The following is a 22731-nucleotide window of genomic DNA, read 5'->3' on the forward strand; positions in this document are numbered from 1 at the left end:
ACACGCTCACACGCTCACACGCTCACACGCTCACACGCTCACACGCTCACACGCTCACACGCTCACACGCTCACACGCTCACACGCTCACACGCTTACACCCTCACACACACACACACTCACACACTCACACACTCACAAATTCGCATTCACACTCGCATTCACACACATTATAGAGGGTGTCCCAAGGTACACGGTACAAAGGTACGGTCTACAGACGTTGCAAAAGCATTGACCAACGCAAACAGAATCTAAAACAGGGTTTCACGCGTTTGCTATTACACCTGTTTCTACCTTCACTTCGACTTCCTGACCCCACTTCACTTCGACTTCTCGACCCCGCTTCTCGACTATTTAACTGCTCAAATCTTCCCAACTCTCAACCTCCTCTACTCTCAACCTCCTCGACTATCAACTTCCTCGACTGCCAATCTCCAGAACACAACTCAACACACGAGATCTATACCAGTTTCTCTACAACCTGCAGACACTGCACTGCTTTCATCCTCACCTCACCTTACTCTGCTGTATGTAAAACTGCGTTACCCCATGGTTGTCACTAATGCCCTCTCAGTGTGTCAGGACGACCTTTCTCTCACTTACCTGACTATTCCCAAAACTTCTTTCTCCTCTCTACCCCACCGACCCCAACCTATCTCAACTGTACGTGAATCACGATGCCGAGGTCTGGACAACGAAAGAAAGATGGTCCTGCTCGCGACAAGAACAACGAGAGATGGGCCAATATCAACCGCAACCGCAACCGACAAGAACCTCCGCCTCCGCCTCCGCCTCCGCCTCCGCCTCCGCCTCCACCTACGCAGCCTCGACCCCCACCTCCACCTCCACCTGCGCTGCCTCGACCCCCGCCTCCACCTGCGCTGCCTCAATTCCCGCATCCACCTACGCAGCCTCGACCCCCGCTCCCGCCTACGCAGCCTCGACCTCCACCTCCACCTACGCAGCCTCGACCTCCACCTCCACCTACGCAAACTCGACCCCCGCCTCCACCCACACAGCCTCCACCGTCTCCGCCGTCATTTTCACCCACATTGCAAGATGATGACGATGAGCTTTATCGTGACCCTCCGCCTCGAACAACACCTCAAGCTCCTATGCAACAGCCGCGTATACCTCAGTCAAGCACGCAGAATCCATCAGTGCAATTGCCTCCATATATACAGGCGCGTCTGGCAGATCGAAGAGCGGCAGAGCAAAGAGAGGTAGAGCATAAACAGAAAACAGCGAGGGAGATAGAACATCAGTCCAACGTCTTCGAGGCAATGCAAAAAACCAGCGACCTCACATACCTGCCTCCTGCAGAGACTGCACTTATCAAAAGGCAAAGTCACTTTGATGCAGCCAAGGTTTTTGGTTGCAAGAACGCTCGTAAGTTAGGCGCAAATTCAGTGCAAGCAGGTAACAATCGTGCTAACTGTAAGCTCAGCTATCGTTAACCAAACCGGATCATCGATATTCGCTGAGTATACTCACCCAACTCGATTTGCGCATGCGGGCATGGCACCAGATCAACAGCCTCGACTACTAATTGTCTTCTCAAGACAGAGCGGTGGTGGTCGTGATGAAAACGAAGGACAAAATATCATTCAGCAAGACCGCATATACGCTTTACGATGGATGCATGCGAACCCCGACATAAACTACGTCAGACTGATTGTCCAACACATTGCAAATCGGACATCGCGCGTTCCTCTCCCAAGTAACGTGAACGTCCACCATGCAACAGCTGATGCTGTATGGGGCAATCTACTCCGTTCGTTGGCAGGGGTTCCACCAAGGACTACTGTTGATATGCTTGTCCGTGGCTGGGACGGAATCACTACTGTGATAAACGGCTTGGATACATTTCTACGACGATTCACCGATCCTCATGGCCAGGACCTCAGGTTCAACTTCATTTATTTCCAACGGCGGGATGGAACACCGCAGGCTATAGCAACCATGTTTGGTCACTGGTGGGATGTGCCACTGCCAAATACCCGCCACCGGTTCCTCGAAGACTCTATGCGCGCACGCATACATCCTATCTTCAGCCATGCACAGTACCTAACAACGTATCCGCAGTACTTCTCGTTGTACAGGAACCACGAAGCTGCAAAGGCTGGAAGTCCTCTAATCACCCTCTTTCACGTCTGGCAGGCTCTGGATGATACGAAAAACAATTCTGGCACACCTGGAGGCGGTCTGAACGATCCCGGTTTCAACAGAAACAGAAACAAATTCGGCTAAGGGGGAGGTGCATGGCGAGAAGATGAGTGATGGGGAGAAGATGAGAAGGGGAGAATGTGGGTGGTGAGGAGAAGGAGAGGAGGAGATGATTAAGAGGGGTGTGGATAGAGATGTTGAGCCTAGGTTGCAGAGGCCTGGGGCTGCGAAGGGGGGAAAGAGTGTTGGTGGGGATGGGAGTGGGGATGGGGAGGGCGATAGCGAAGCGAGTCGACCTGCGAGTGGTGGAATAAGCACAGCCACTCTCCGCCACTCTGTATGTCTAATCGTCAATTATTGCTTTGCTAAGACTCTTCCCCAGCATTAAACGGATTGAACAAGTTTATATGGTAGCCTCCCGACCTGAAGCCTTGGAACGGGAAGTGATGATGTCCGACATGGAGCCACAGCTCTCTCCCTCACAGTGCTCATTCCCGACACCCGACTGACCGTTCCCCACACAACACCACCTTTTGCCAACTACACCTCGATCGCAGATCGCAAATCACACCAAGAACCACATACGAAGTACTCCACAGACACACAAAGTAATCATGCCGTACGGTCGCGGCGGCGCGGGAAACTTCTACAAGGCGCAGGAAGAGAGCAAGAAAGCCGCCGAGGTACACTCCCTGCACCCCAATCGCACGACGAAATACTAACACGCCCCTCAAGGACCTGGAAGAAAACCGCACCCAACCCACCACCTCCACGACTGCCACATCTACCGCCGCCCAAGCCGCACAACCGTACGCGCACACCGGCCGTGGCGGCGCAGGGAACTGGTACGAGCCCGCGACGCTGCAGCAAACGGGCACCTTCACGCAGCCGGACGACGCGACGCGGCTGCCGACGGGCGAGAAGCCGGCTGTGAGCGCGCCGTGGCATCCCGAGGGGGTGGAGTTGCCTGTTGCGCGCAGCGGGAGGGGGGGTGCGGGGAATTTTGTGTGGAAGGGGGAGGCGCATGGGGAGAAGATGAACGACGGGGAGAAGGAGAGGGAGGAGATGGTTAGGAGGGGCGTGGAGAGGGATGTTGAGGCGGGGTTGCAGAGGCCTGGGGCTGCGCGGGTTGGGGGGAAGAGTGTGGGTGGGGATGGAAATGGGGAGGGTGATGGGCAGGGGTTGGAGTGGGTGTATAATTAGGTGAAGGGTTGGGATGGTTGTAAGGTCGTCTTGTGTAGTCTTCAAAAAAGGATAAGAGACAAGTCAATATTCGTGTACTTCATGGATTCGTGAATTATGTATGTGCTACAAGCATTGGAGTATGCTCATATGAAGCCCTCCCATCGTGATATGCAATGCCCATTGGACAGAAGTTGAAAATCTAAACAAAAACAAGGATTCTGATTTTACACCATTTCGCCAGTCGTTACCACCCGTTTGTCATGATTTGAGAGAGTGAGAAAAGAGAAGATGAGAAAACCGTAACCACGAGCAAAACGCCGATCCAAGAGCGAGTCTACATGGCCTCAGTGCACCATACAACGAGCAACATGCGTCTTCAGTAGATCCCGTAGACCATCTCAGAGCGTGACGAGTAGAGCGATGTGTTCTCGAAAAAGTATCATAGAGCACTCCAAGCCATTCGACTCAGGCCTTGCTCCGCTTAGGAGTGGCTAGAAAAGCGAGTCTGGACTTGCTGATAGCGCTTCCACGGCTGGGAGTACGGCCGGGAGTACGACGAGGTAGCTTGCTGGTGCTGGCGGGTGTCTTTGGCGGCGCAGGGGTGGGCTTCATCTTCTTCCGGGAACGCATGTCGTCTTCATCAGGTCCATCATTCTCCTTATCAGAAACCTCCTGGACACTCTCTAGCTTTCGCTTGGTTCCGTCGAGAGGGGCTGAAGCATCGCTTGGACGAACCATCCGAATAGTGCCGGTTGATGCGGGACCTAGAAGCAAATAGGTCAGCAAGTTGTCAAGGCCAGATGAGGAAGACTGGAAGGGTATCGTGATGGACAGATCCACTTACCAAAAACTGCACGCTTGCCAGACTCAAATGAGAATTGGCGTGGGTGGGTAGCCGTCTCATCACCAAATGTCAAACGCCGTGAGGGCGAAGCGACGGGCGACTCATCGACTCGAGGAAGGTCTGGATACTGAACGCTTGGCTGTACATTAGGATAAATGACGGCTCCAGCAGGCACTTCACCACCAGCCTTGAACTTCATAGGCGATGGAGACTTGCCCAGCTCGTCGTGGATTGCCCGCTCCACCGTGCTGCTCGAGAAGTTGACATGCTTCTTGGCAGGAGCCGTGGCAGGTACAGTAGGGAAGGCCCTCTCAAAGGTGAAAGCGGGTGGGGGAGACATGTGCGTGCCTTCTGCGACCTTCTGAGGATCATTTGAGAACTTGCGGTTGGGTGTACGGAGGATTGAGCGGACGCGCTGCAAGTTGAAGCTCGCCTAGTAGAGATTGGGTCAGCAGTGTTCAAAGCGTATGGCTGAAGGATGCAACTCACCTTGCGCATACTGTCACGGGCGCTGTCTCGCATAGCCCTCGCTACATTGGTAGGGGAGAACATGTTGCTTGTAGAGGGTGCCTGCTGCACAGAGGGAATCATAGACGTTGACCTTGCGACCTTGACGCTTTGCGAACGTGCCATGGAGGACTTGGTAGGCGTCATGAGCCTATCGGCAAGGCGAGGCAGCGCAGTCTGGGAAGTGATTTTACGGGCTGGGGTGGGAGTAGGAGCCACAGACGCAGCTTCAGCCTCGCTATCACGAGAGACGGGACGAGTGGAAGCAGCATCGTCAGCTTCGGTTCTCTTGACACGCTTTGTGCTTGGGCCTGGTCTGTCTTCGCGGTCGTGTGTAGAAGGACCAGGGCGAACGGTAGATTGCGGGCGCTTCAACGGCGTGGAGGCGGTTTTGCTTGCAGCGGACTCAGCCAGGTCCATCTTCGACTGTGTACGCTTCAACCTGCTCGACTCCGGTTTCGCCAGGTCCGGCTTGGAAGGCGTCTTCTTCAACGATGGACCACCCACTGGCTTGAATCGGCTGGGGTCTGCGCGGAAAGCCGACGCATGGTTCGCGATTGAGTCCATCTTCTTGAACTGAGCCATGTGCACGTCGCTGAAGCGCGCCATCTTGCCGCTGGGCGCCGCCTTCTTGCGCTCTGGGGACACATCCGCCTTTGTAGAGAACTCGGTCGCCCCAAACAGCGCACGGCTGCCACCTGGAGTACCGCCAACCGGGGTGCTCTGCAAGAGATTGCGCGTGCTCGGGCTCAGGCCTGCATCAGCCTGCTTGACGCCCTTCAAATCGGTGGAAAGCGGGGCCTTGAAGCGGAAGTGGAAGTCGGGCGACGAGTCGGGGCCGAGGATCTTGTTGGTGGACGCAGGCACAGGCGTCTTCGAAGGCGTTCCGTGGCTCATGCCAGCAGCTGCTTTTGGCGGTGCCGTGTGAGAACCCAGCGACTGGAAGCCCAACCAACGCGCCTCGTCCCGAATCTTTGCTGTGGTAGCGTGATGCAGCGCTGGATGCATCTCCTCGCCGGCAGGCTTAATGGGCGTGCGATTCTTCGGGGTGCGGCTGGCAGCGGGCAGCAGTGACTTGCTCTTGGACGCTGTCGGTGTAGCAGCTGTCTGCGACTGCGCAACCACCTTTCGCGGCGTCTTCGTGGGGGCAGGCTCAGGGAGTTCGGGAAACTCGGGCAGCGACGGTAGCTCCGTTAGCGACACGCTTTCTTGCGCTGTTGTGAAACTGTCGTCTGCTTTGGCGGCAACATCTGCAGGCTGGCGGTGAGGTATCAGCATATGTAAACAAACAATACCAGATATTGCTACACGCGCGTACCTTCTGCAGCCGGGCTGAACGTCGCGCCATGTTGGCAGTAGCTAGATGTGATATCGACTTGAATGTAGCCGGAGGAGGAGATTAGGTTAGGGCAATCTGTGGGGTGAGTTTGGAAAAGGCAAAGGGTGAGCTAAGTTCGGCTTGCGCTCGCCAAGATAAACAAACGCACTGACCATGTCTCGTCCCTACTAGGAAGCGACGCTACGTCATATGTCAGCGTGATAGCTCCAGAAAATACTGAGGTTCTTGAAGGATACCTATATCGAATGTTAATTTGGCATGGCTCAAGGAGAGGAGTGGACGAGGTGTCAAAATGCTGCGATGTTGTCGATACGAACATCCTCAAGGAAAGGTATAATCTTCCAGTAAACAAGTAGTACATTGCTGAGAACACTCCACTCAGAAAGTAATATAGTATAGCAAACGCACATGACTCCTAACGCAGTGATCCACCAACCCCAAGGGTATCATCCATGTATTCATAATCATGATATCGTGTGACCTCCCCTCTGTCTCGGCCATCGATCCCCATCTACTGCATCTCTACCTCCATTTCCTTCTTGACATCGACACTGCTACTTCTACTACGGTCCTGCTCGTCCTTGCTACTAAGATCCGCACTCGCCCTCCCCACATCGATACCCAACCCACTACCTCCCGCAGCTGGACTTGCTCCCTTCCCAATCCCGAGTTTTTCAATCCCCGCGACAAACCCTTGTCGCAGGTCTTGGCCTAGTGCCGCTGCGGCATCGAATGGCGTTGGCGCTGTACTCACTTGTTCAGCAGGCTCTCCTACGGCATGTGTAGGTGGTAAGTGTGTCGTTGTCCCCGCACCCGTTGCATCCTCCGCCGTCTCCGTACCCGTAACGATCGGTTCATACGGGACGGGTGTAGTCGACCCACTCTTCCCATTCGAAGTATGACTCGTTTGCGGTGTGAGGTTATGTGGTGTCTGGGGACCCGGTCCGTTCATCTCATCATCAGTCCTTCCAAAGCATTCGTGCCACCACCTTGCCTCGCCCTTATGTGGGAAAATCATGCGTTCCTTGCCTCTGACCGTGTCGTCAATCTCTGGCTCGTATCTCGGGTTCATAAACTCCTGCTTTCGACAGAGAAAGTAGTCCCACACGCTTCTTGTGCGCTCCTTGGCCCTAGTGTCTATGCGCTCTTTCTCGTTGTCAAATAGGAATGTGCCGTATTGGCAGGAGTAGAGATGATACAGAAGCCGTCTCAAGAAACGCTCGCTGAATTCGAAGCGGGTTGGGTGCTGGTAGTGGAGTTGATATACGCAGTCGAGGAATTGGTGGAAGACAGGTGATAGCTCATTGACCTTTGTAATCCTGTGTTCCTCTGCTGCACCAATCTTGGATGCAGGTTTAGGAGTAGACGTGTCAGCGACATCTGAAACATTTTCCGTGCCATTCTCTCCCGGTATTTGATTGAGAGATTCGTTAGATTCGTTCTGGCGATTAAAGAGCCCCCGAGCGCCACGAAGCGCATTCTCGAAGGGATTCCCACCACCCTGACCGTCGTTTTTGCGTTCTATCCGCTCGTTCTCGATGGTGAACCACTTCTCGTGACTCAAGAACCCAGACCGATGGCGGAACATATGACCAAACGATAACCAGTCCTTCTCGACGAGGACTATGAAGCCTTCCAGAGTACGGTAGTAAGGATCAAGTAGGATTTGACTGAGTGCGCTGAGTTGACTCGTCCGATCCCAACCATCTGAGCAATGAATCAGTACGTGCGAATGCATGATGCCCACTGTCCGAGCTATCAACCCAACGCCATCCAAGATGTTGGCTATATGCTTGATCCAGTTGCTCTTTGCCAAGAGCTGCTTGTTGGGCGGAAAGGATGTCAGATCAGACTCCTTCAACGCTTCGATTATGGTGTCAAGAGACTTCCGCATTACGTGAATGTTGTCAATTCCTAGGTAGGCTTTCTCCGCGCCGGGGTAGTAGTCCATCTTCTCAGAGCCCAGTCCAACTGCCTGCATTGCATATGCATTGACAGTCGGTCTGGCATCCACAATCAGGTTGCGCTGTTGAGCTCCATACACCTTGGGGATCTCAGTGTCAGTCTCAAAAGATTCGGCGAGATCTTCCACAATAGTTCGTCCAGAATTAGCGGCCTCGGTATCCACTGCGCCTACAAAAGATCCATTAGCACTGGCTTCCTCAAGGTTTGCTACGCTCGAGTCAGGAGTTGGATCCGTAGGGTTTGGGCCGAGCGATTGTGCATTTCTCCACCCACGATTGGTAGCAAAGATAGCTGCAACGAGTCTCTCATCTTGGGCGTTCCTTTTGCCACTGAGACCTGGTGTTGGCTGCGAACTTCGCGTTATGGAGCAGTTATTCAAGGGATGGCGGTAGACAAGCGCTGGTATTCGTTGGCGCGAACGGTACTCGCCAGCGTACCTGAGGACGCTATCTGAGACATTCGAGGGGACGACGAGCAGGGCGGGGTATGTCTTCGAGTACTGTTCCATGCGTTAAGACGCTGTCTTCGTCCCAGTATACACACATTCCGTACCTTGTATTCGACGTTGATCTCTGATATCCGCCAGCCCTTGTCTGTGTCCTTGGGACTGATGCCTAACCGTTTCCACTCACGACGTGCATCGTATACATCCCACCCATTGCACTGGTCTTCAGGAGGCTTTGGTTGGTAGCTAAAGGCGAGCAGCTTATCTAGTCGCCCTATCTTGCACGAGAGTGCACGGATACTGTCATACACATCACGCGCCTTCTTCTCGTCAGGAAAGAAGAAGGCGAAGAAGGTGAAGTCGCGACATCGTATGCGAATCGAGGGCTGTTGTTGGCGCAATACCGGTGGACTCGGCTTGAGACAGCAGTAAGAGATCAGAGGATACGTTATCCATACTTCTTTCTGTCGGGCTGGTTTCGCGTCGGGCGGAGCGTCGGGCGGAGCGCTGGGTAGGTAGCTGAAGACGATGTGGTGGGGCATGAGGTGGAGTGTGCCTTCGAAACGCGTTCCTCTACGCATGAGGTAGACATCTTCTACCTTGCAGAGGTCAGCATGGTGTTGTGTGCCTGGTGAACACCAGGGTATCTACCTTGCTCACTCGTATCCGCTCCATTGCGGGGGAGTGTAGGTACCGGGGAGCTGCCGACTGTCTATATGATGGGGCTGGAAAAGCGCGGGTGTTTATTGATAATATCTTATACAGCCCTGGTAAGGGAAAGGAGAGGAGCGAGAGATATCAGACTACTACTTTCCCTCTCGACAGTTGTGTTTGCATGCTCGTTGAATGGATGTCCGCAGCTTACATACCTAGTAGCAAGTGGACGAGCATCACGGCTTGGCACAACGTCACACCTATCTTGCTTCTACTAGTGACATTAAAATATAGCACTTACAAAAGAGACCCCCCACATATTTTTGGTCTTCTGCTATTTAGATGCATAAAAGCCCTCAGTTGGTCATGAACAATCATGGTGTGTGGCAAAAGAGGTCCCACAACTACATCACACGACACATAGCACGAGGGTAGGTCAAATTGACAAAACAAACTTTAGTACGTTTACACTATAGATGATCTCCCTCTTAACCAGAACTTTGAATAATATAGACGGTCCTCAACAAAGCTAGGTCATAGAGGTGTAGATACTGAATACCATAAATTCATTTATGAAGCACTTACCTCTCATAGCACAAGCTAACCACCAAATTTGTCAGTAATACTGCCCGCATGTACGGAGCTCCACGCATGAAGCATTGTTAAATCTACTCTCCTGCTGGAGACCGGGAGAAGAGAACTCGAAAACTGGCACTGTCCAGAATCGGACTTATACAATGCTGCCATGTTTCGACTAAGCCGGGGGCGGAGGTGGTGGCGGAATATCGCTGGGAGGAGGTGGGGGAGGGATATCACCAGGAGGAGGCGGCGGGGGCACGGATCCGGATGGTGGTGGGGGAGGCGGAGGAAGACCATCAACAGAGCCATAGGTGTTGAAGAGGGGGCCTAGGCCAGGAGGAGGCCCAGCGGGAGGAGCGGGAGCGCCATATCCAGGAGCACCGTAGCCCATGCCAGGAGCACCCATTCCAGGCGCAGGCTGATCGTAACCGGACCCGTAGTTGCCGTATCCGTACGAGGCAGGTGCTGCAGGAGGCGCCGCAGACGCCCAAGGAGCTGCGTTATTACCACCGCCATAGTTGTCCTGACCATAGGATGCTCCTCGACCACCACCGCCACCACCAGCCCAAGGCGGGGGAGCAGCGCCGTTGTTGTCGCCTTGGTCATCGTGGTCGTTGCGTGCCCATGGCGCAGCACCGCCAGTTGGACCACGTTCCCAAGGCTTGACATTGCGCTCGCCTCCATTGTCGCCACCGCCACCGCCGTTGTTGTACTCGATAGCTCCACGAGGTTGACCGCCACCGCCCATTTCAGCCATGAAGGCATCCAGTTCGTTCTCGGGCGCGCCACCGATGCGGCCTTGGTTGCGTTCACCACCGAAGCGGTTGTCGTTCCCGTTGCGCCAGGGCTGACCAACTTTGCGATCAGGACAATCGCGCGCCATGTGACCAGCTTGACCACAAACACGGCAGATGATGCTGGCCGTGAAGTTCTGTTTCTGGGGGCAGTCGTACTTGCGATGACCAATCTCACCACAGTTCTGGCAAGCTTGGTTCTCATCGTCACGGAGCGTACCGTTGAGGGCGGCAAGCTCACGAAGCTGGTTGCGCTTGAGTTCGTTCTGTCCTTCGGGAATCGAGGCAGCCTGGTTGTGATGAGTAAAGATACACTTTCCAAAGATCGCACAACCTACCGTTTCAATGACGTTGTGAATAAGCTTCTTGGCCTTGTTGACCTTCTCCTCAGTGTCGGCCATGATCAAGCAGTGCAGATCTTCCTCCTGGTTGCTGGTGTGAGCTGCGTCAGAGCGTCCTTTACCCTCCTTGACAGAGCCTTTGCCACGAATCGCAATCTTCGCGCCGGACTCAGACTCCATCTTCTTCAGAGTGTTTCCACGAGGGCCAATAAGCAAACCAACTGTTAGTGCAAAAAGCTGTGGTTAGTCTTTGATCAAAAAATTGTGTGAGCAATAGGACGGATAGGGTTAGTGACATAGCTATACTGCAGGTATTGCCGGATGCGTATGAGCACCGAGCAGGCTGAGCAAGCTGTCAAGACAAAGGCTAGGATGAGGGGGGAGTTAGAAAGGAAAGTTAGAGGGGTTAGTTTCGTACTGAAGTTAATCTCCGGGTAGTCATTGACCGGAACATAGACCTTCTCCTGTGTCTTAGTAGGCCGCCTATAATCGGCAGGCGGGTGGTAGTTAGGAAGCGTCTTCATCGCCTTCTCTACAAGCTTGTGACGCTCGTCTTCGAGTCGCTTTCGGTAGCGGAACTCGCGTGTGTTGACACGGCGACCGAAGTTGTCGTATTGCGGGGGAGGCGAGGGGGACCTGAACGAATCAATATACATTTCATTTTCTGGAAGGGGGGGGGGGGAACGCGTACCTGTCCCCGTCGGCTGGAACGACATCGTTGATCTTCAGTTTCTGCGTAATCTCTTCAATGCGCAGATGCAAAGTGTACGCGTCAAGCTGCTCAGTAGTCATGGCTGAGTGGATGGCCGTGGGCAAACCCATCAAACCGGCCGCCTTGTTCTCGCTGGCATCACCCCATCGGTTGCGCTTCTTGCGCTGTCTTGGACCCTCGGGATCTGTAGTGGAAATGATTAGTATTTGCTTGATGACGCGACGCGACAAGACTTACCACGAGTTGGACTGCGACCGCGTTTCAGTTCGGACAAACCCTCCGCAGGCGCAGAAGGGTTGTATCCTGTGTCATCTTCGTCGCCGCCAAATCGACGACGGCTTCCAAGCGGAATATTGTTCGAGCCGGTAATACCCTGGTTGCGCCACGACATCTTGTTGTGAAAGATGGTGGTTGCTCGATGATGGTTGTGTTGAGTGAGAGACAAGGAGCGGCCGCCAGAGAATCGGGAACCGGAGCTTCATTTAGGCCTAGCCAATTCCAACAATCACGTGATATTAGGCTGGCTGTCTGTATGACTGATGTTCAAATTTGATTGCATGAATGCAATATTCATCAGCATTATGAGTGGCGGAAATCAACCTGGTTCAATAACGGTCTTCTCTCCTTGCCCTGTTTTCACAATGTCTGTGGACATGAATCGTAGTTTTTCTTGTCAGCACCGCTTCTGGTCGTTCTTTCTAGCCTATTGTGAAACTGAACAAGTGGACCTTCTAGTTAGTGTAATCGTCTCATCCTCATAAGGCGACAAAACTATACTCCACGCGGCTTGAGTCTGCCGGTCAGAACTCCTCATTGACACAACTCCAGCTAGCATACGACGTAAATAGTGACGTCTGACTCTTCGTTTTTCAAAGAGAACTCCAACCTCTGAACATAACTCAGAAATGAGCCAAAAAAACAAATCGCAATTATACTCTAGGATATGTTCCATTTATAAGCAAACTTCATATTCGTCATACCTGCCCCTCCCTGACCCCACATCAACGTCGTAGTCGGGCTCGATATAGACTCTCCCTCGGTAACACTTCTCAACTCTTCGCTTTCCTAAATTCTTTTGTATCTTCACATCCCCAACTACTGTGGCATTCATCCTCAGCAATATGACGTCTCAAGAACCCTCGGTCAACCTTTATACCACACAGACGCCTAATGGCATCAAAATCTCCATCACCTTAGAGGAGCTTGGGTATGTACCGATTGAGCCATATCCACCTTTCATATAACTCCTCTATTTGCCACATTCCGATCGTCGTTGAAAGTCGACGCGATATTCTTTCTGCATCCAGCCCTCAGTCGTTGATTGCACCCCTAAACTTCTCCGTACTTCGCAACATGTTCCTCACCTCAAGCTCCTTCACCCCGGAATCCTTCCTATCGAGATCCTTGTGAAGATTAGAACACCTCAACTCTCATTCGAGCCATCTCGTCCTCTTCTTCAAGCATGTGTGCAAGAATTCATTGTGGGCTTTGAAATGTTTGCAGTTCGATGGTACGCTCCGCGATATAGATGGCTTTAGATTTATACAGAGGGATCATCGTCCAGTTTCAACTTTATACAGCGCACCTTTTTTCCAGTCTCCCAAATCCTACGAGACAAAAAGCACCTTTTGATCTTTTTCTACGCTGATCGAATCACATCCCTCCTGCAAACGGTTTACGCTTCCGTAGAGAGTAAAAAAAACAAGCATACTAAGGCCGTTGCAGTGTCCCCTACAAGACCCACAAGATCGACATAAGCAAGAACACGCAGAAGGAGCCCTGGTTCCTCGCTATCAACCCCAATGGTCGTATCCCGGCTCTCACTGATACCTTCACCGATGGACAGACAATCAATCTCTTCGAGTCTGGGAGCATCATGCAGTATCTGGTCGACCGATATGATACGGAGTACAAGATCAGCTACCCAAAGGGCACGAGGGAGTGGTACGAGATGAATAACTGGCTCTTCTATCAAAATGCCGGGGTTGGACCAATGCAAGGACAAGCCAGTAAGTTTACTTTCATCTACGTTGGATGAGAGATACGTTTTAGGGACAGAGCGAGTAAGCGCTACGAACGAACACGGCGAAAGACAACATGGATGGTTGTCCAGGCGTAGTGATCGCCTTACATGGATCCTCTCACACCCTCTTCAACAATCTGATGTCGCATCAAAACATGCAAGGAAGTAGCGGTGGAATCTGACTATTAACGGAGTTCCTTCCGCGGAGAGCACCACGAGTTACCACACTATGGGGAAACGCCTCCCGGAGTATAGATCAAGTTGGGCATGGTGCAACCTGGGCGTATCTAGTACGCGCGCTAACTTGCATCTGCAGACCATTTCACTCGCTACGCTCCCGAGCACATCGAGTATGGTGTAAACCGCTACCAGAACGAAACACGCCGTCTGTACTCCGTCCTTGAAAAGCACCTGGCTTCTGACAGCAGACCCTACCTGACTGGTCAAAAGTGCACCATTGCCGGTATGATTCCCCCGAAGCCTGTCAGGGCGAGTTCTAGCCTTGTGTCAGGCGCCACTCCTCGCTTCTTTCAGCCTTTTCATATGCCTACTTGGTCTTTGTTGCTGACCGTTTTAGACATCGCGCACTATGGGTGGGTCGCGGCTGCAGGCTGGGCCGGTGTCGAGATCGACGACTATCCTGCGCTGAAGGCCTGGGAAGAACGCATGGTAAGTTACTAGAATGCATTGTGGTGCTTGGACTGCTACGGCGTCTGAAACGATATGGCTACACACGTACCACTACTCCTCCTTACGACATAGTTCTAACGCAATACAGTACGTGCACTCTATCAAACTTCAACGTATCAAAGAGCATACTCTGACAATAGATTCTAACCAACAGGACCGAGCGCCCAGGCGTAGAGAAAGGCCGACATGTTCCCGATCCACACACGATCAAAGAGTTGCTCAAGGACAAGGCTAAGATGGAGTTAAAAGCAGCTGAGGCTCGTGAGTGGGTACAAGCTGGCATGAAGCAGGACGCCGAAAAGTCTGGAAAGTAAGTAATACTTCGTACCCCGAGTACTTTTGTGGTAGACCAAAGATGTTGTGTTCCTAACAGTAAGGATTTTTGTGGTGAAAGAGCTCAAGAGCGAATCATTTTGTAGAGTGTGACGCGTCGCTGTTCTAGAGGTGTTGGGACTCCCCAGCTGACCAAGGCGATGAACAGGCTGTAGAGAAAATGGACACATTTGCCATTTGGAAATCTTTGACCTTTGCTGTGCATTACACACAAGATCTACTTTGTTAACATGTGCAAAAGCTCGAGTGTATGGTGATACTACGGTCGTCTTTTCCAAAAAGTTTGTTAGCCATGGTGACTCTCCACAGCGACTGTTGTTGAAACCTCCACAGAGATAGTTTGCTGTTCAACTCTGAACTATTCAAACTACAGTTAATTCGTATTGTTACTTGTAAAGACTAGGTTAGGTGTCAGTAAAGCAGCCTATCTTCTGTTAATATCGTGCTGGTACTCGAATCGAAAGCTCACCCAAACTGTACTCTCCAACTGTATTGTTCGCAGGCGTTCCACAGCCCAGAGCCTCCTCCGTGAGTCTTTGATGTCATCAACCCTAACTCAACGTTCTATCATGATAGGCTAAGGTGTATGAGTGATGTGCCTGCTATTATTATGGAGTCTGGAAAGTCAGGGAACCGCTGCATATGAGCTTACTGTAGTCTTCTTCATTTAACCTTTGAAACCCCAGAGATGTTCCCTGCACCGGTGAATCAACAATGTAAAGATCAATGGAAAGGAGAGGAGGCATACCAAAGCCTATAGGTATTCACGACCGGCCAAAACTTGGCAGTCACACAATACACGGCCCAAGAACACTTATCTGATCTTAGTATGACCAAATAAAGTTTTAGGGTCGCGCTTGTAGACAGGATGACCTACCGGAAGAGATACAAAGACGATGTATCCTTGCTAAGTATTTTTTAGAGGCTGGGTAGAGTTCTGATCACTTCAAAAGACAATAGTCCGTAGCTGCTAGCTTACCGTGTCTAGATTACAAGGAAAACGTAGACGTACTTGGACAGTAAGACTTGACTATGGCATAGGACCAAATGCACGTGCAGCACACTCGTTCATTGCTGATGAGACAAGTCTAGTGAAACAAAACAGGTGATCGCTGCTTCGCTGTGCACTTACCATTCTGAGGAAGGTAGTATTGTGCAAATGCGCCAATATTTCTCAGGTGAGAAATGTTTCACGAGAGGGTGTATGTATCTTGGCTTAGAGGGAAACAACGTCTCTTCGTACTTGGATGAGACGTTTCAGTTCGTTCTCTACGGAAAACAGTTCAACATCTGGCAGGTGGTAATTTGTATTGAGCACAGCACCCTCTACGCGATTGGCGGAGTTATCTCCTAGAACCTGGTGGCTATATATATGTCGAAGGGTACGTGCTGGCAACAGCAACGCGGAGTATGTACCGAAGGCATGTGACAAGTTACAGGCCAATAAGTAACAGTGCCCTGATTTCGTGTAAGGAGAACTTTGACGTCGTCGGTTACTTCTCCCCTGCCGGCATCATGCCTGAAGGTATACGAATTGATTTTGCAGTAAGTGATGCACTCAAAAGATGACCCGGAGCATCTGTCGCGTCTACTGCATCAGGAAAGCCGCTAGTGATACAAACCACTTTGAGCACACGTACGTACTCATAGAGGCAGCATTACGCATAATTATAGAGATGTAGGGATGTAGTCGTTTCACGACCATATCGCTGCAGCACACTGTCCGTAACTTCATGCGTTGCGGCGATTGGTCCCAAGGTAGTGTACGCCCATCGCCTTAAAGCGGAATGGTGAGAACAAGTTTGTCTCCACGAAGTTGCATTAGCGAATTGCGTGGTTTTCGGGTCATATCAGGCCGCCTGGAGAAGGACGAGGGAACAGTACGTACCCCGATGGCATACTAGGTATGGTCTTTGATCCCTGTGTTACAAAAGAACTTCGGCATGCGTCTTAAGTGCTAGTGAGAGATTGTTAGAATCAACCACTTAGGACTGTTGTGACTCGCAACTGGCGACTCGTGAGAAGGTGGAGTAGTTCACGGCACTTTGCGCTAGTTCCGGAAAGTCGTTCAAGTCTCGCACGAGGGGGGGCCCACGTGTGTTCAGCCGAAAGCCACGACAAGACCCAAGCAAGAATGTTGGCTTCAGCTTTGTTGTCTTCCATTTCGTAATTGAGTTTGGTTCTCGAAGCCCGCATGGAAAGGTAGCCTCCGTGACATCGACGCTGGTATGCTTTGGCATCTGCATGGATCATCGTCGACTAGGGTTCCCAAGGTTAGCTGTAGTCCATTGCTCAGCTTTGGCCCCCATTTGCTACCAAAATAACGTGCGAAACCCGATTTCTATCAGCAGTTATTCCAACGTCTTTCTGACCAACCGTTCAGCCGTTCAAATCGAATTTGTATACGATGGAGCCTACAGCTGTTAGTACAAAAGCCGAACGAAAAGGGTCTGCGCCAGTGAAGCGAAGAGTGAGTCGAGCTTGTGACCATTGTCACCGAATGCGAACACGATGCAATGGACAAGCACCCTGCTCGCGATGTATAGGTACCGCACCAAGATACAACATTTGATGTAAGCTTCGCTGACACTTTGAAGAACTCGAGTACGTTTGCCAGTATGATCGGGAAAAGAAGAGACGCGGAAAGGTACCGAGACATATTCAGAGACAGAGAACAGAAGCGGCGGCGGCATCTTCGCATAGTCTCCAGACTCCAAACGATACACCGATTCAACACACCAGCTACTCTGAGAGACCACGAATGATCTCCGAATTGGAAGAGGACGTTTGGTCGCATTCGGAACCGACTTCGGCAGTACAACAGCATCCTTCCGGCAAACGCGTCTTTCAGAACATGCTGTCTGGACAGCGGCAACCTATGCACCCCGGTAAGTGGAGGTTCCTTGATGAGAGCAGAGCAATGACTTGGGCAGTGCTTTGAAAATGTGACTCAAGTACTGACGTTCCAAAGTCGGCCAGATGTTTGACCAACCAGTCCACCAGACGATGATAGACCCTATCATGATGGCTCCCGGTATCATCTATCCGCCGATACACACTCCACGAACGGAAGAGGTAATACACGCCATTCCAGGGATGCGCATGATGCCAGGTTCTATCGCATCGGTATACACGAATACGGGATTTCCTATGCAGTTCAGCGCAATTAGACGATCATCGCCGACCAACCACGGATATGTAGATAATGGGCCACCGTATTCTGGTCTCAATGTTGAATCAGTATACAACGGTAGTTTTACATCGTGCAGATAATCCATGGTGGTTCCGCATCATTCACCTGAGTTCAGTTGTGAGTGTTCCCAAAGCATGTGCTCTTCTTGAACATCACTTCGAAAGCTCTTCAACAATACCCACGGAAAAATATGTCCATGGATTCGCCCACGAAAGCGTTTGATACTACCTCAGTACGATATTCATGATGACGTCGTGGAGACATCATGACGGTAGTACACTTCAAAAGACCTTGTTGCTGCTTACACATCTTTGACATGGAGAATTTCTACGCATCCTAAAGGAATAGGGTAACTGACTAGTATTTGGGATCTTTTACAAAGCTGCCTCATGCTTCTGTAATTCGTGAGTAGATTATCAATTGAAAGACACGAGGCAGTCGTCAGAGTATATGTGCTCATGAATATGCAGTCGCCACAATTAGCATCCATTATCAGAGAAACTTCTGCAGGATCAAGGTTTCAATCTTGGCACATATAAAAAGCATCACACATACTCAAGAAACAACACTCAGAAGGAGACCAGAAATACTTTCGTCGTATCAGTAGGCCAACATGGGCAATGATAGAGCCATATGAAGGAGACTATGGGAAGAGAGGTGGTTTGAGTGTCTCGTCTAGGTTTGAAGGCGTTCATGTATGGCAGAAATATGGCTTTTGATGTTCCAAGAACGCTGAGCGGCTCCTGAATTTGTAGGATAGCAATTGGTTGTACGGCGATCCGGACAGGTTTTCAAAGGTAGTCGACGAGTCCGCGATTCACTGGCTGAACAAACACCATCGAGATGAAAATGTCAGATAGGAATACACATGTCAACCGCGCTTGACCAATAAATTGCTGTAATTTTCTGATGGATGCGTCGTACAGCGGGCTTTGTCACTTACCTTGTCTGTCCACCTTGCGCGTTTGGAAACGAACATGGTCGTAGATATAGTCATCTTCAAACTGCTTTAGGACACATCACACGACAACGAAGAAGATTTTAAGAACATTCAACCCTTTACCTGTGCTGTGGCTGTAGAACGGAATAACTTTGGAACTATTAACGATGTATGCCTGAACTCGAAGTAGGTAATCATGAGAGCACAAGAATTGAAATGACGAGAGTATTGTAATTTGACACACCAGTCTTGTGGCATTCTTATAAACTCTTCTCAATATCCATAACCTCCTTGATGGCCTCTGCGACAGCATCCACCTTGTCCTGCGGTAACCTCTTGAGTGGTCGGCGAGGGTATCCACCATAACCGTAGTAAGACTCGATCGCCGACTTTGTGCCTGGGATCGCCGCCTTTGTGAGTACCCAGTCGCCCTTGCTAAGAATCTTTTGAAGCTCGAATGCTTCCTCGAATTTGCCCTCATTCCACAGGTTCCATACCTTGACGCAGGTCTTGGGGATGACATTGGCTCCGCCAGCGATGATGCCTGACCCGCCGCTGGCAGCAGTCTGTGCTGTGAAGTCGGCGATACCGCCGAATGCCATATAACCGCTCCCGTTGCTCTTGGCTGTGCATGCGTTGGTGGCAAGAGCAACACGAGTGAGTTTGCCAGTGTTACCACATGTGAACTTGGTACCGACGATGTTGGGGTGCTTTGCAAGCTTGATGAGAAGATCGCTGTCCATATCAATCCCTGCAACGGCTCCAGGGTAGTTGTATATGATGATTGGAAGTGGCGAGCCGTCTGCGACCTTGGTAAAGTATTCGACAATGGCGTCTTCATCGATCGCGTAGCGGTAGTAGCTCGGAGGCACTGTGAGAACGTATTCACCGCCAGCGGCCTCGGCCTCTTTGCACAGCTCGATCGTAAGCTTGATGCCATTTTCTGAGGCGCCTACAATAACCGGCACATCTTTGTACCCAGCCTCGTCAAGAGCTTCACGAGTTGCCCGCGTAACAGCAGTCTTCTCGGCCCTCGAAAGGTGGACAGCTTCTCCGTTTGATCCCATAGTCACGAGCCCAACAAGCCCAGCTTCAGCAAGGCGAACCGCATGTTTCTTGATCGCGGGGATATCAAGCTCTTCGGTCTCTGGGACAAAGAAGGTCATGGTTGGCGAGTAGATACCCGGTCGGAGAGGTGTGCGCCCCTTCGCATGGCCATTCGCGGCACCGTTTGAAGTCATGGTGAAAGTGTGTTAGGTAGAGGTATAGTGGATTGGAGGATTGGAGGCTGAAAGTTGAAATGAGAAGAGAGAAAAGAGGATTGGAAGCAACCAGGGACAATGGCCCTGATATAGGCTCGGCCAGTATTAATCTACCAGCGAGATGGGCAAAGTAAAGCATAGCGAGCCCCGCAGAGCCCACACACATCCCACCTTACGTCGTGTGTCCATGATTCTTCAGACGTCGAGACCTCGTCAAATGCGCGTCGTTCATTCGTCACGAAGGCCAAATATTCGCCGCCGCGAACGCTAGAGTCAACACTGTGTGCATGGCTTTGAGGATTTCGGCACACAACTGCGCGAAATACGGGACATTCACTAAAGTCATGGGAAAAGGTGCCGTCGGAGGCAGGGTTCGATGTCGGACATTGTGGCTCATCACGTAGATGTTAACGACCGGAGAGGGTCGAAGGGGTTTCTCCACCAATGACAGCAAAGGAAGGCGCGTGGGGTTGCATCAGGCGCGTTTCTTGGCTTCGGGCGCGGTAGAACGCGACGAATTTCCTACAATCACACATCTCAACAACTCGTCCCGGCTGTGTTCGGTTCCTTAAGATACGCCAAAAGCGCGTCAGGAAACAACTCGGAAACTCGGTCTACGTTGGTCAAGTCTTCGGAAGCCGCCAGATCGAGACATGCGATCTCGAAGAAGCTTAAACGTCATCCGGCCGCGGGGACCCAACAAATGCAGCGCGTCGAACTACCCCTCATCGCGTTGAGAGCATTAAGTTTCTCCGTTCAGATGCCGCTGCCATGTTCAGTTGCCGAGATAACAACGTGTACTCTGCTCTCCTAGCACCCTCTTTCCTTTGAATCCACACAGTGACTAGATTTTGAGTTGAGCAATACTGTTGAATCGTAAGAGCGGCAAGAAAAGCAACATCATGGCACCAGCAGAGGTTTTGATGGTATGTAGTGGCTCCATCTAAACGTATCCTTTCCGCTTACTTCCATACCTACTTGTGTGCGGGTTGAGAGCTGACAGTGGTGCAGGTGGGGACTGGAGAGTACACGACAGGCTTCGTTGGAGGCGGCGCGTCCAAGTCGGATAAGAAGGTGGGAGTCGTGGGCCTGACCCTCTTCGATCTGCGCAGACGCGGGAAGGTTGGCAAGCTGTCCATGGTCGGTGTATCTGGAGGGAAATTTCCAGCGATTCGTGAGTTGCGCAGCGCTCATTGTACTGCATGCAAAGTGCTGATTTTGAACAGGTGAACACCTCCAGAAGAACATCTCGGAAGCGTACAACGGACTGGATGTGTCTTTCGACGAATTTCCCAAGGAGGGAAAGACTGACCCAGATGCGTACAAGACAGCCATTGACGCTCTTCCTAAAGGCAGTGCAAGTAAGTTCTCAAACAGAATGGATAAAAACTGGACTGCTTTTGCTAACGTTTACACAGTCACCATTTTCACGCCCGACACCACTCACTACCCAATTGCCATGTATGCAGTTGAGCGAGGAATTCACGTGCTCATCACAAAGCCAGCAGTCAAGCTGCTCGAACACCATCAGGAGCTTCTTGCAGCTGCAAAGAAGTATAACGTGTTCGTTTACATAGAGCATCACAAGCGATATGATCCTGCATACGCAGATGCGAGGTTCAGGGCCCAGAAGTTGGGAGATTTTAACTACTTCTACTCCTACATGAGTCAGCCAAAGTAAGATATCATACTCGGCTTGGGTGCTGGACATCGACTGACTACAAAAACAGGAGCCAGCTGGAGACTTTCAAGGCCTGGGCTGGCAAGGACAGCGATATCTCGTACTATCTCAATTCCCATCACATCGACGTCAACGAGTCCATGGTTCCCGACTACAAACCAGTGCGTGTCATGGGAAGTGCTGCGAAGGGCATTGCGACCGATCTTGGATGTGATCCTGCGACCGAAGACACAATTACCCTACTCGTCGATTGGGTAAAGAAGAGCGACCCAAGCAGGCGGGCGACTGGTGTTTACACAGCTGGCTGGGCAGCGCCACAGAAAGCTGGTGTCCATTCGAACCAGTACTTCCACTACATGGCTGCCACAGGAGAAATTCGTGTCAACCAGGCTAAGCGAGGTTACGACGTCACTGACGACGAGGGTGGTCTGCTTTGGTACAACCCGTATGTTCAGCTCTTAATCTTGACTTTTGATGTTTGCTAACATAATTTTCTAGATTCTACATGAAGTACGCCCCTGACGAGGAGGGTAACTTTGCAGGTCAGATCGGTTACGGATACATTTCCTTCGAGAAGTTTATTGACGCTGTCAATGCTTTGAATGACGGCAAGGTCACACTCGAACAGCTCGATGCTAGGCCACTGCCAACGCTCAAGAACACCATCGCAACAACGGCTATTCTTGAAGGAGGCCGAAGATCGCTGGACGAGAACCGGCCTATTGAAATCATCGAGGAGAATGGTGTTTGGTCTCTAAAGTAAAAAGAACAAACAATCAAATATCATCAATGAAGCACCATCTACATATTTATGTTGCTAACCATCACGTCACAGATCGTCGTCATCGCAAAGTTCATCTTATCACATAAACTCATCATATAGCTCTTACAGAACGAGTAACGGGATTTCTAGTGAAATGTCAATATGGGCTCAACGCCAAGTCTCCATCCCTTCTTCTCTCGATTGACCAGAAAGCGAATACATTCTCTCACAACTCCAGGGCTGAATCAAAACGTTAAAACTCTACAGGCAAGCATACACTAAAGCTGAACATTGTCCGCAATGCTAAAGTTAAGAG

The 22731-nt window shown here is 51.2% G+C and overlaps 9 protein-coding genes across 9 annotated transcripts; 5 read left to right on the plus strand and 4 right to left on the minus strand.

Annotated features, from left to right (window-relative positions):
• Positions 1–247: 247 nt before the first annotated feature.
• Positions 248–1838, plus strand: P153DRAFT_94655 (uncharacterized protein). Its single transcript, XM_033673512.1, has 2 exons — positions 248–526; positions 574–1838. The coding sequence occupies exon 2, from the start codon at positions 677–679 to the stop codon at positions 1454–1456; it is 780 nt and encodes a 259-aa protein (XP_033520221.1). The 5' UTR covers positions 248–526; positions 574–676; the 3' UTR covers positions 1457–1838.
• An 857-nt stretch (positions 1839–2695) lies between these two features.
• Positions 2696–3501, plus strand: P153DRAFT_425617 (uncharacterized protein; the record flags this gene model as incomplete). The annotated part of the gene is made up of 3 exons (XM_033672552.1): positions 2696–2848; positions 2901–3308; positions 3481–3501. The coding sequence occupies exons 1-3, from the start codon at positions 2780–2782 to the stop codon at positions 3499–3501; spliced, it is 498 nt and encodes a 165-aa protein (XP_033520222.1). The 5' UTR covers positions 2696–2779.
• Positions 3502–3815: 314 nt separating this feature from the next.
• P153DRAFT_299343 (uncharacterized protein) lies at positions 3816–6049 on the minus strand (the record flags this gene model as incomplete). The annotated part of the gene is made up of 5 exons (XM_033664271.1): positions 3816–4114; positions 4195–4573; positions 4684–5337; positions 5416–5958; positions 6020–6049. 5 exons carry the CDS (start codon positions 6047–6049, stop codon positions 3816–3818), a joined length of 1905 nt encoding a protein of 634 aa, XP_033520223.1.
• A 333-nt stretch (positions 6050–6382) lies between these two features.
• On the minus strand, positions 6383–9303 carry P153DRAFT_347955 (phosphatases II). The gene is made up of 3 exons (XM_033666183.1): positions 9102–9303; positions 8558–9049; positions 6383–8504 (listed from the first exon to the last, which is right to left on the minus strand). Exons 1-3 carry the CDS (start codon positions 9123–9125, stop codon positions 6552–6554), a joined length of 2469 nt encoding a protein of 822 aa, XP_033520224.1. The 5' UTR covers positions 9126–9303; the 3' UTR covers positions 6383–6551.
• Positions 9304–10907: 1604 nt separating this feature from the next.
• Positions 10908–11347, minus strand: P153DRAFT_369832 (uncharacterized protein). The gene has a single exon (XM_033668869.1). It carries the CDS (start codon positions 11340–11342, stop codon positions 11073–11075), a length of 270 nt encoding a protein of 89 aa, XP_033520225.1. The 5' UTR covers positions 11343–11347; the 3' UTR covers positions 10908–11072.
• Positions 11348–12565: 1218 nt separating this feature from the next.
• On the plus strand, positions 12566–14979 carry P153DRAFT_369833 (glutathione S-transferase). Its single transcript, XM_033668870.1, has 6 exons — positions 12566–12737; positions 13256–13539; positions 13870–14016; positions 14131–14222; positions 14399–14553; positions 14725–14979. The coding sequence occupies exons 1-6, from the start codon at positions 12652–12654 to the stop codon at positions 14729–14731; spliced, it is 771 nt and encodes a 256-aa protein (XP_033520226.1). The 5' UTR covers positions 12566–12651; the 3' UTR covers positions 14732–14979.
• A 1487-nt stretch (positions 14980–16466) lies between these two features.
• P153DRAFT_94755 (uncharacterized protein) lies at positions 16467–18114 on the plus strand. Its single transcript, XM_033673513.1, has 4 exons — positions 16467–16901; positions 16960–17122; positions 17174–17464; positions 17548–18114. The coding sequence occupies exons 1-4, from the start codon at positions 16821–16823 to the stop codon at positions 17847–17849; spliced, it is 837 nt and encodes a 278-aa protein (XP_033520227.1). The 5' UTR covers positions 16467–16820; the 3' UTR covers positions 17850–18114.
• A 727-nt stretch (positions 18115–18841) lies between these two features.
• P153DRAFT_369836 (aldolase) lies at positions 18842–20333 on the minus strand. Its single transcript, XM_033668871.1, has one exon. It carries the CDS (start codon positions 19948–19950, stop codon positions 18970–18972), a length of 981 nt encoding a protein of 326 aa, XP_033520228.1. The 5' UTR covers positions 19951–20333; the 3' UTR covers positions 18842–18969.
• Positions 20334–20506: 173 nt separating this feature from the next.
• Positions 20507–22510, plus strand: P153DRAFT_324111 (D-galacturonic acid reductase-like protein). Its single transcript, XM_033665232.1, has 6 exons — positions 20507–20897; positions 20983–21145; positions 21198–21332; positions 21390–21648; positions 21702–22097; positions 22151–22510. The coding sequence occupies exons 1-6, from the start codon at positions 20874–20876 to the stop codon at positions 22413–22415; spliced, it is 1242 nt and encodes a 413-aa protein (XP_033520229.1). The 5' UTR covers positions 20507–20873; the 3' UTR covers positions 22416–22510.
• The last annotated feature ends 221 nt before the right edge of the window (positions 22511–22731 follow it).

The sequence above is a fragment of the Dothidotthia symphoricarpi genome (genome assembly GCF_010015815.1).
Source record: "Dothidotthia symphoricarpi CBS 119687 unplaced genomic scaffold P153scaffold_19, whole genome shotgun sequence".
Taxonomy (NCBI): Eukaryota; Fungi; Ascomycota; class Dothideomycetes; order Pleosporales; family Dothidotthiaceae; genus Dothidotthia; species Dothidotthia symphoricarpi.

What these genes read in the sequence shown, in the direction of transcription:
- P153DRAFT_94755 (XM_033673513.1), top strand. Translation starts at nt 16,821, where the DNA reads ATGGATCATCGTCGACTAGGGTTCCCAAGGTTAGCTGTAGTCCATTGC. An exon ending in CCATTTGCTACCAAAATAAC is followed by an intron (nt 16,902 to 16,959) that starts GTGCGAAACCCG and finishes CCAACCGTTCAG; the next exon opens with CCGTTCAAATCGAATTTGTA. An exon ending in ACCCTGCTCGCGATGTATAG is followed by an intron (nt 17,123 to 17,173) that starts GTACCGCACCAA and finishes GACACTTTGAAG; the next exon opens with AACTCGAGTACGTTTGCCAG.
- P153DRAFT_347955 (XM_033666183.1), bottom strand. Translation starts at nt 9,125, where the DNA reads ATGGAGCGGATACGAGTGAGCAAG. An exon ending in AGCGGATACGAGTGAGCAAG is followed by an intron (nt 9,050 to 9,101) that starts GTAGATACCCTG and finishes GACCTCTGCAAG; the next exon opens with GTAGAAGATGTCTACCTCAT. An exon ending in AGATCAACGTCGAATACAAG is followed by an intron (nt 8,505 to 8,557) that starts GTACGGAATGTG and finishes CGCATGGAACAG; the next exon opens with TACTCGAAGACATACCCCGC.
- P153DRAFT_94655 (XM_033673512.1), top strand. Translation starts at nt 677, where the DNA reads ATGCCGAGGTCTGGACAACGAAAGAAAGATGGTCCTGCTCGCGACAAG.
- P153DRAFT_369833 (XM_033668870.1), top strand. Translation starts at nt 12,652, where the DNA reads ATGACGTCTCAAGAACCCTCGGTCAACCTTTATACCACACAGACGCCT. An exon ending in ATCACCTTAGAGGAGCTTGG is followed by an intron (nt 12,738 to 13,255) that starts GTATGTACCGAT and finishes AGGCCGTTGCAG; the next exon opens with TGTCCCCTACAAGACCCACA. An exon ending in AGGCCTGGGAAGAACGCATG is followed by an intron (nt 14,223 to 14,398) that starts GTAAGTTACTAG and finishes CTAACCAACAGG; the next exon opens with ACCGAGCGCCCAGGCGTAGA.
- P153DRAFT_324111 (XM_033665232.1), top strand. Translation starts at nt 20,874, where the DNA reads ATGGCACCAGCAGAGGTTTTGATG. An exon ending in TCTTCCTAAAGGCAGTGCAA is followed by an intron (nt 21,333 to 21,389) that starts GTAAGTTCTCAA and finishes ACGTTTACACAG; the next exon opens with TCACCATTTTCACGCCCGAC. An exon ending in TCCTACATGAGTCAGCCAAA is followed by an intron (nt 21,649 to 21,701) that starts GTAAGATATCAT and finishes CTACAAAAACAG; the next exon opens with GAGCCAGCTGGAGACTTTCA.
- P153DRAFT_369832 (XM_033668869.1), bottom strand. Translation starts at nt 11,342, where the DNA reads ATGAAGACGCTTCCTAACTACCACCCGCCTGCCGATTATAGGCGGCCT.
- P153DRAFT_369836 (XM_033668871.1), bottom strand. Translation starts at nt 19,950, where the DNA reads ATGACTTCAAACGGTGCCGCGAATGGCCATGCGAAGGGGCGCACACCT.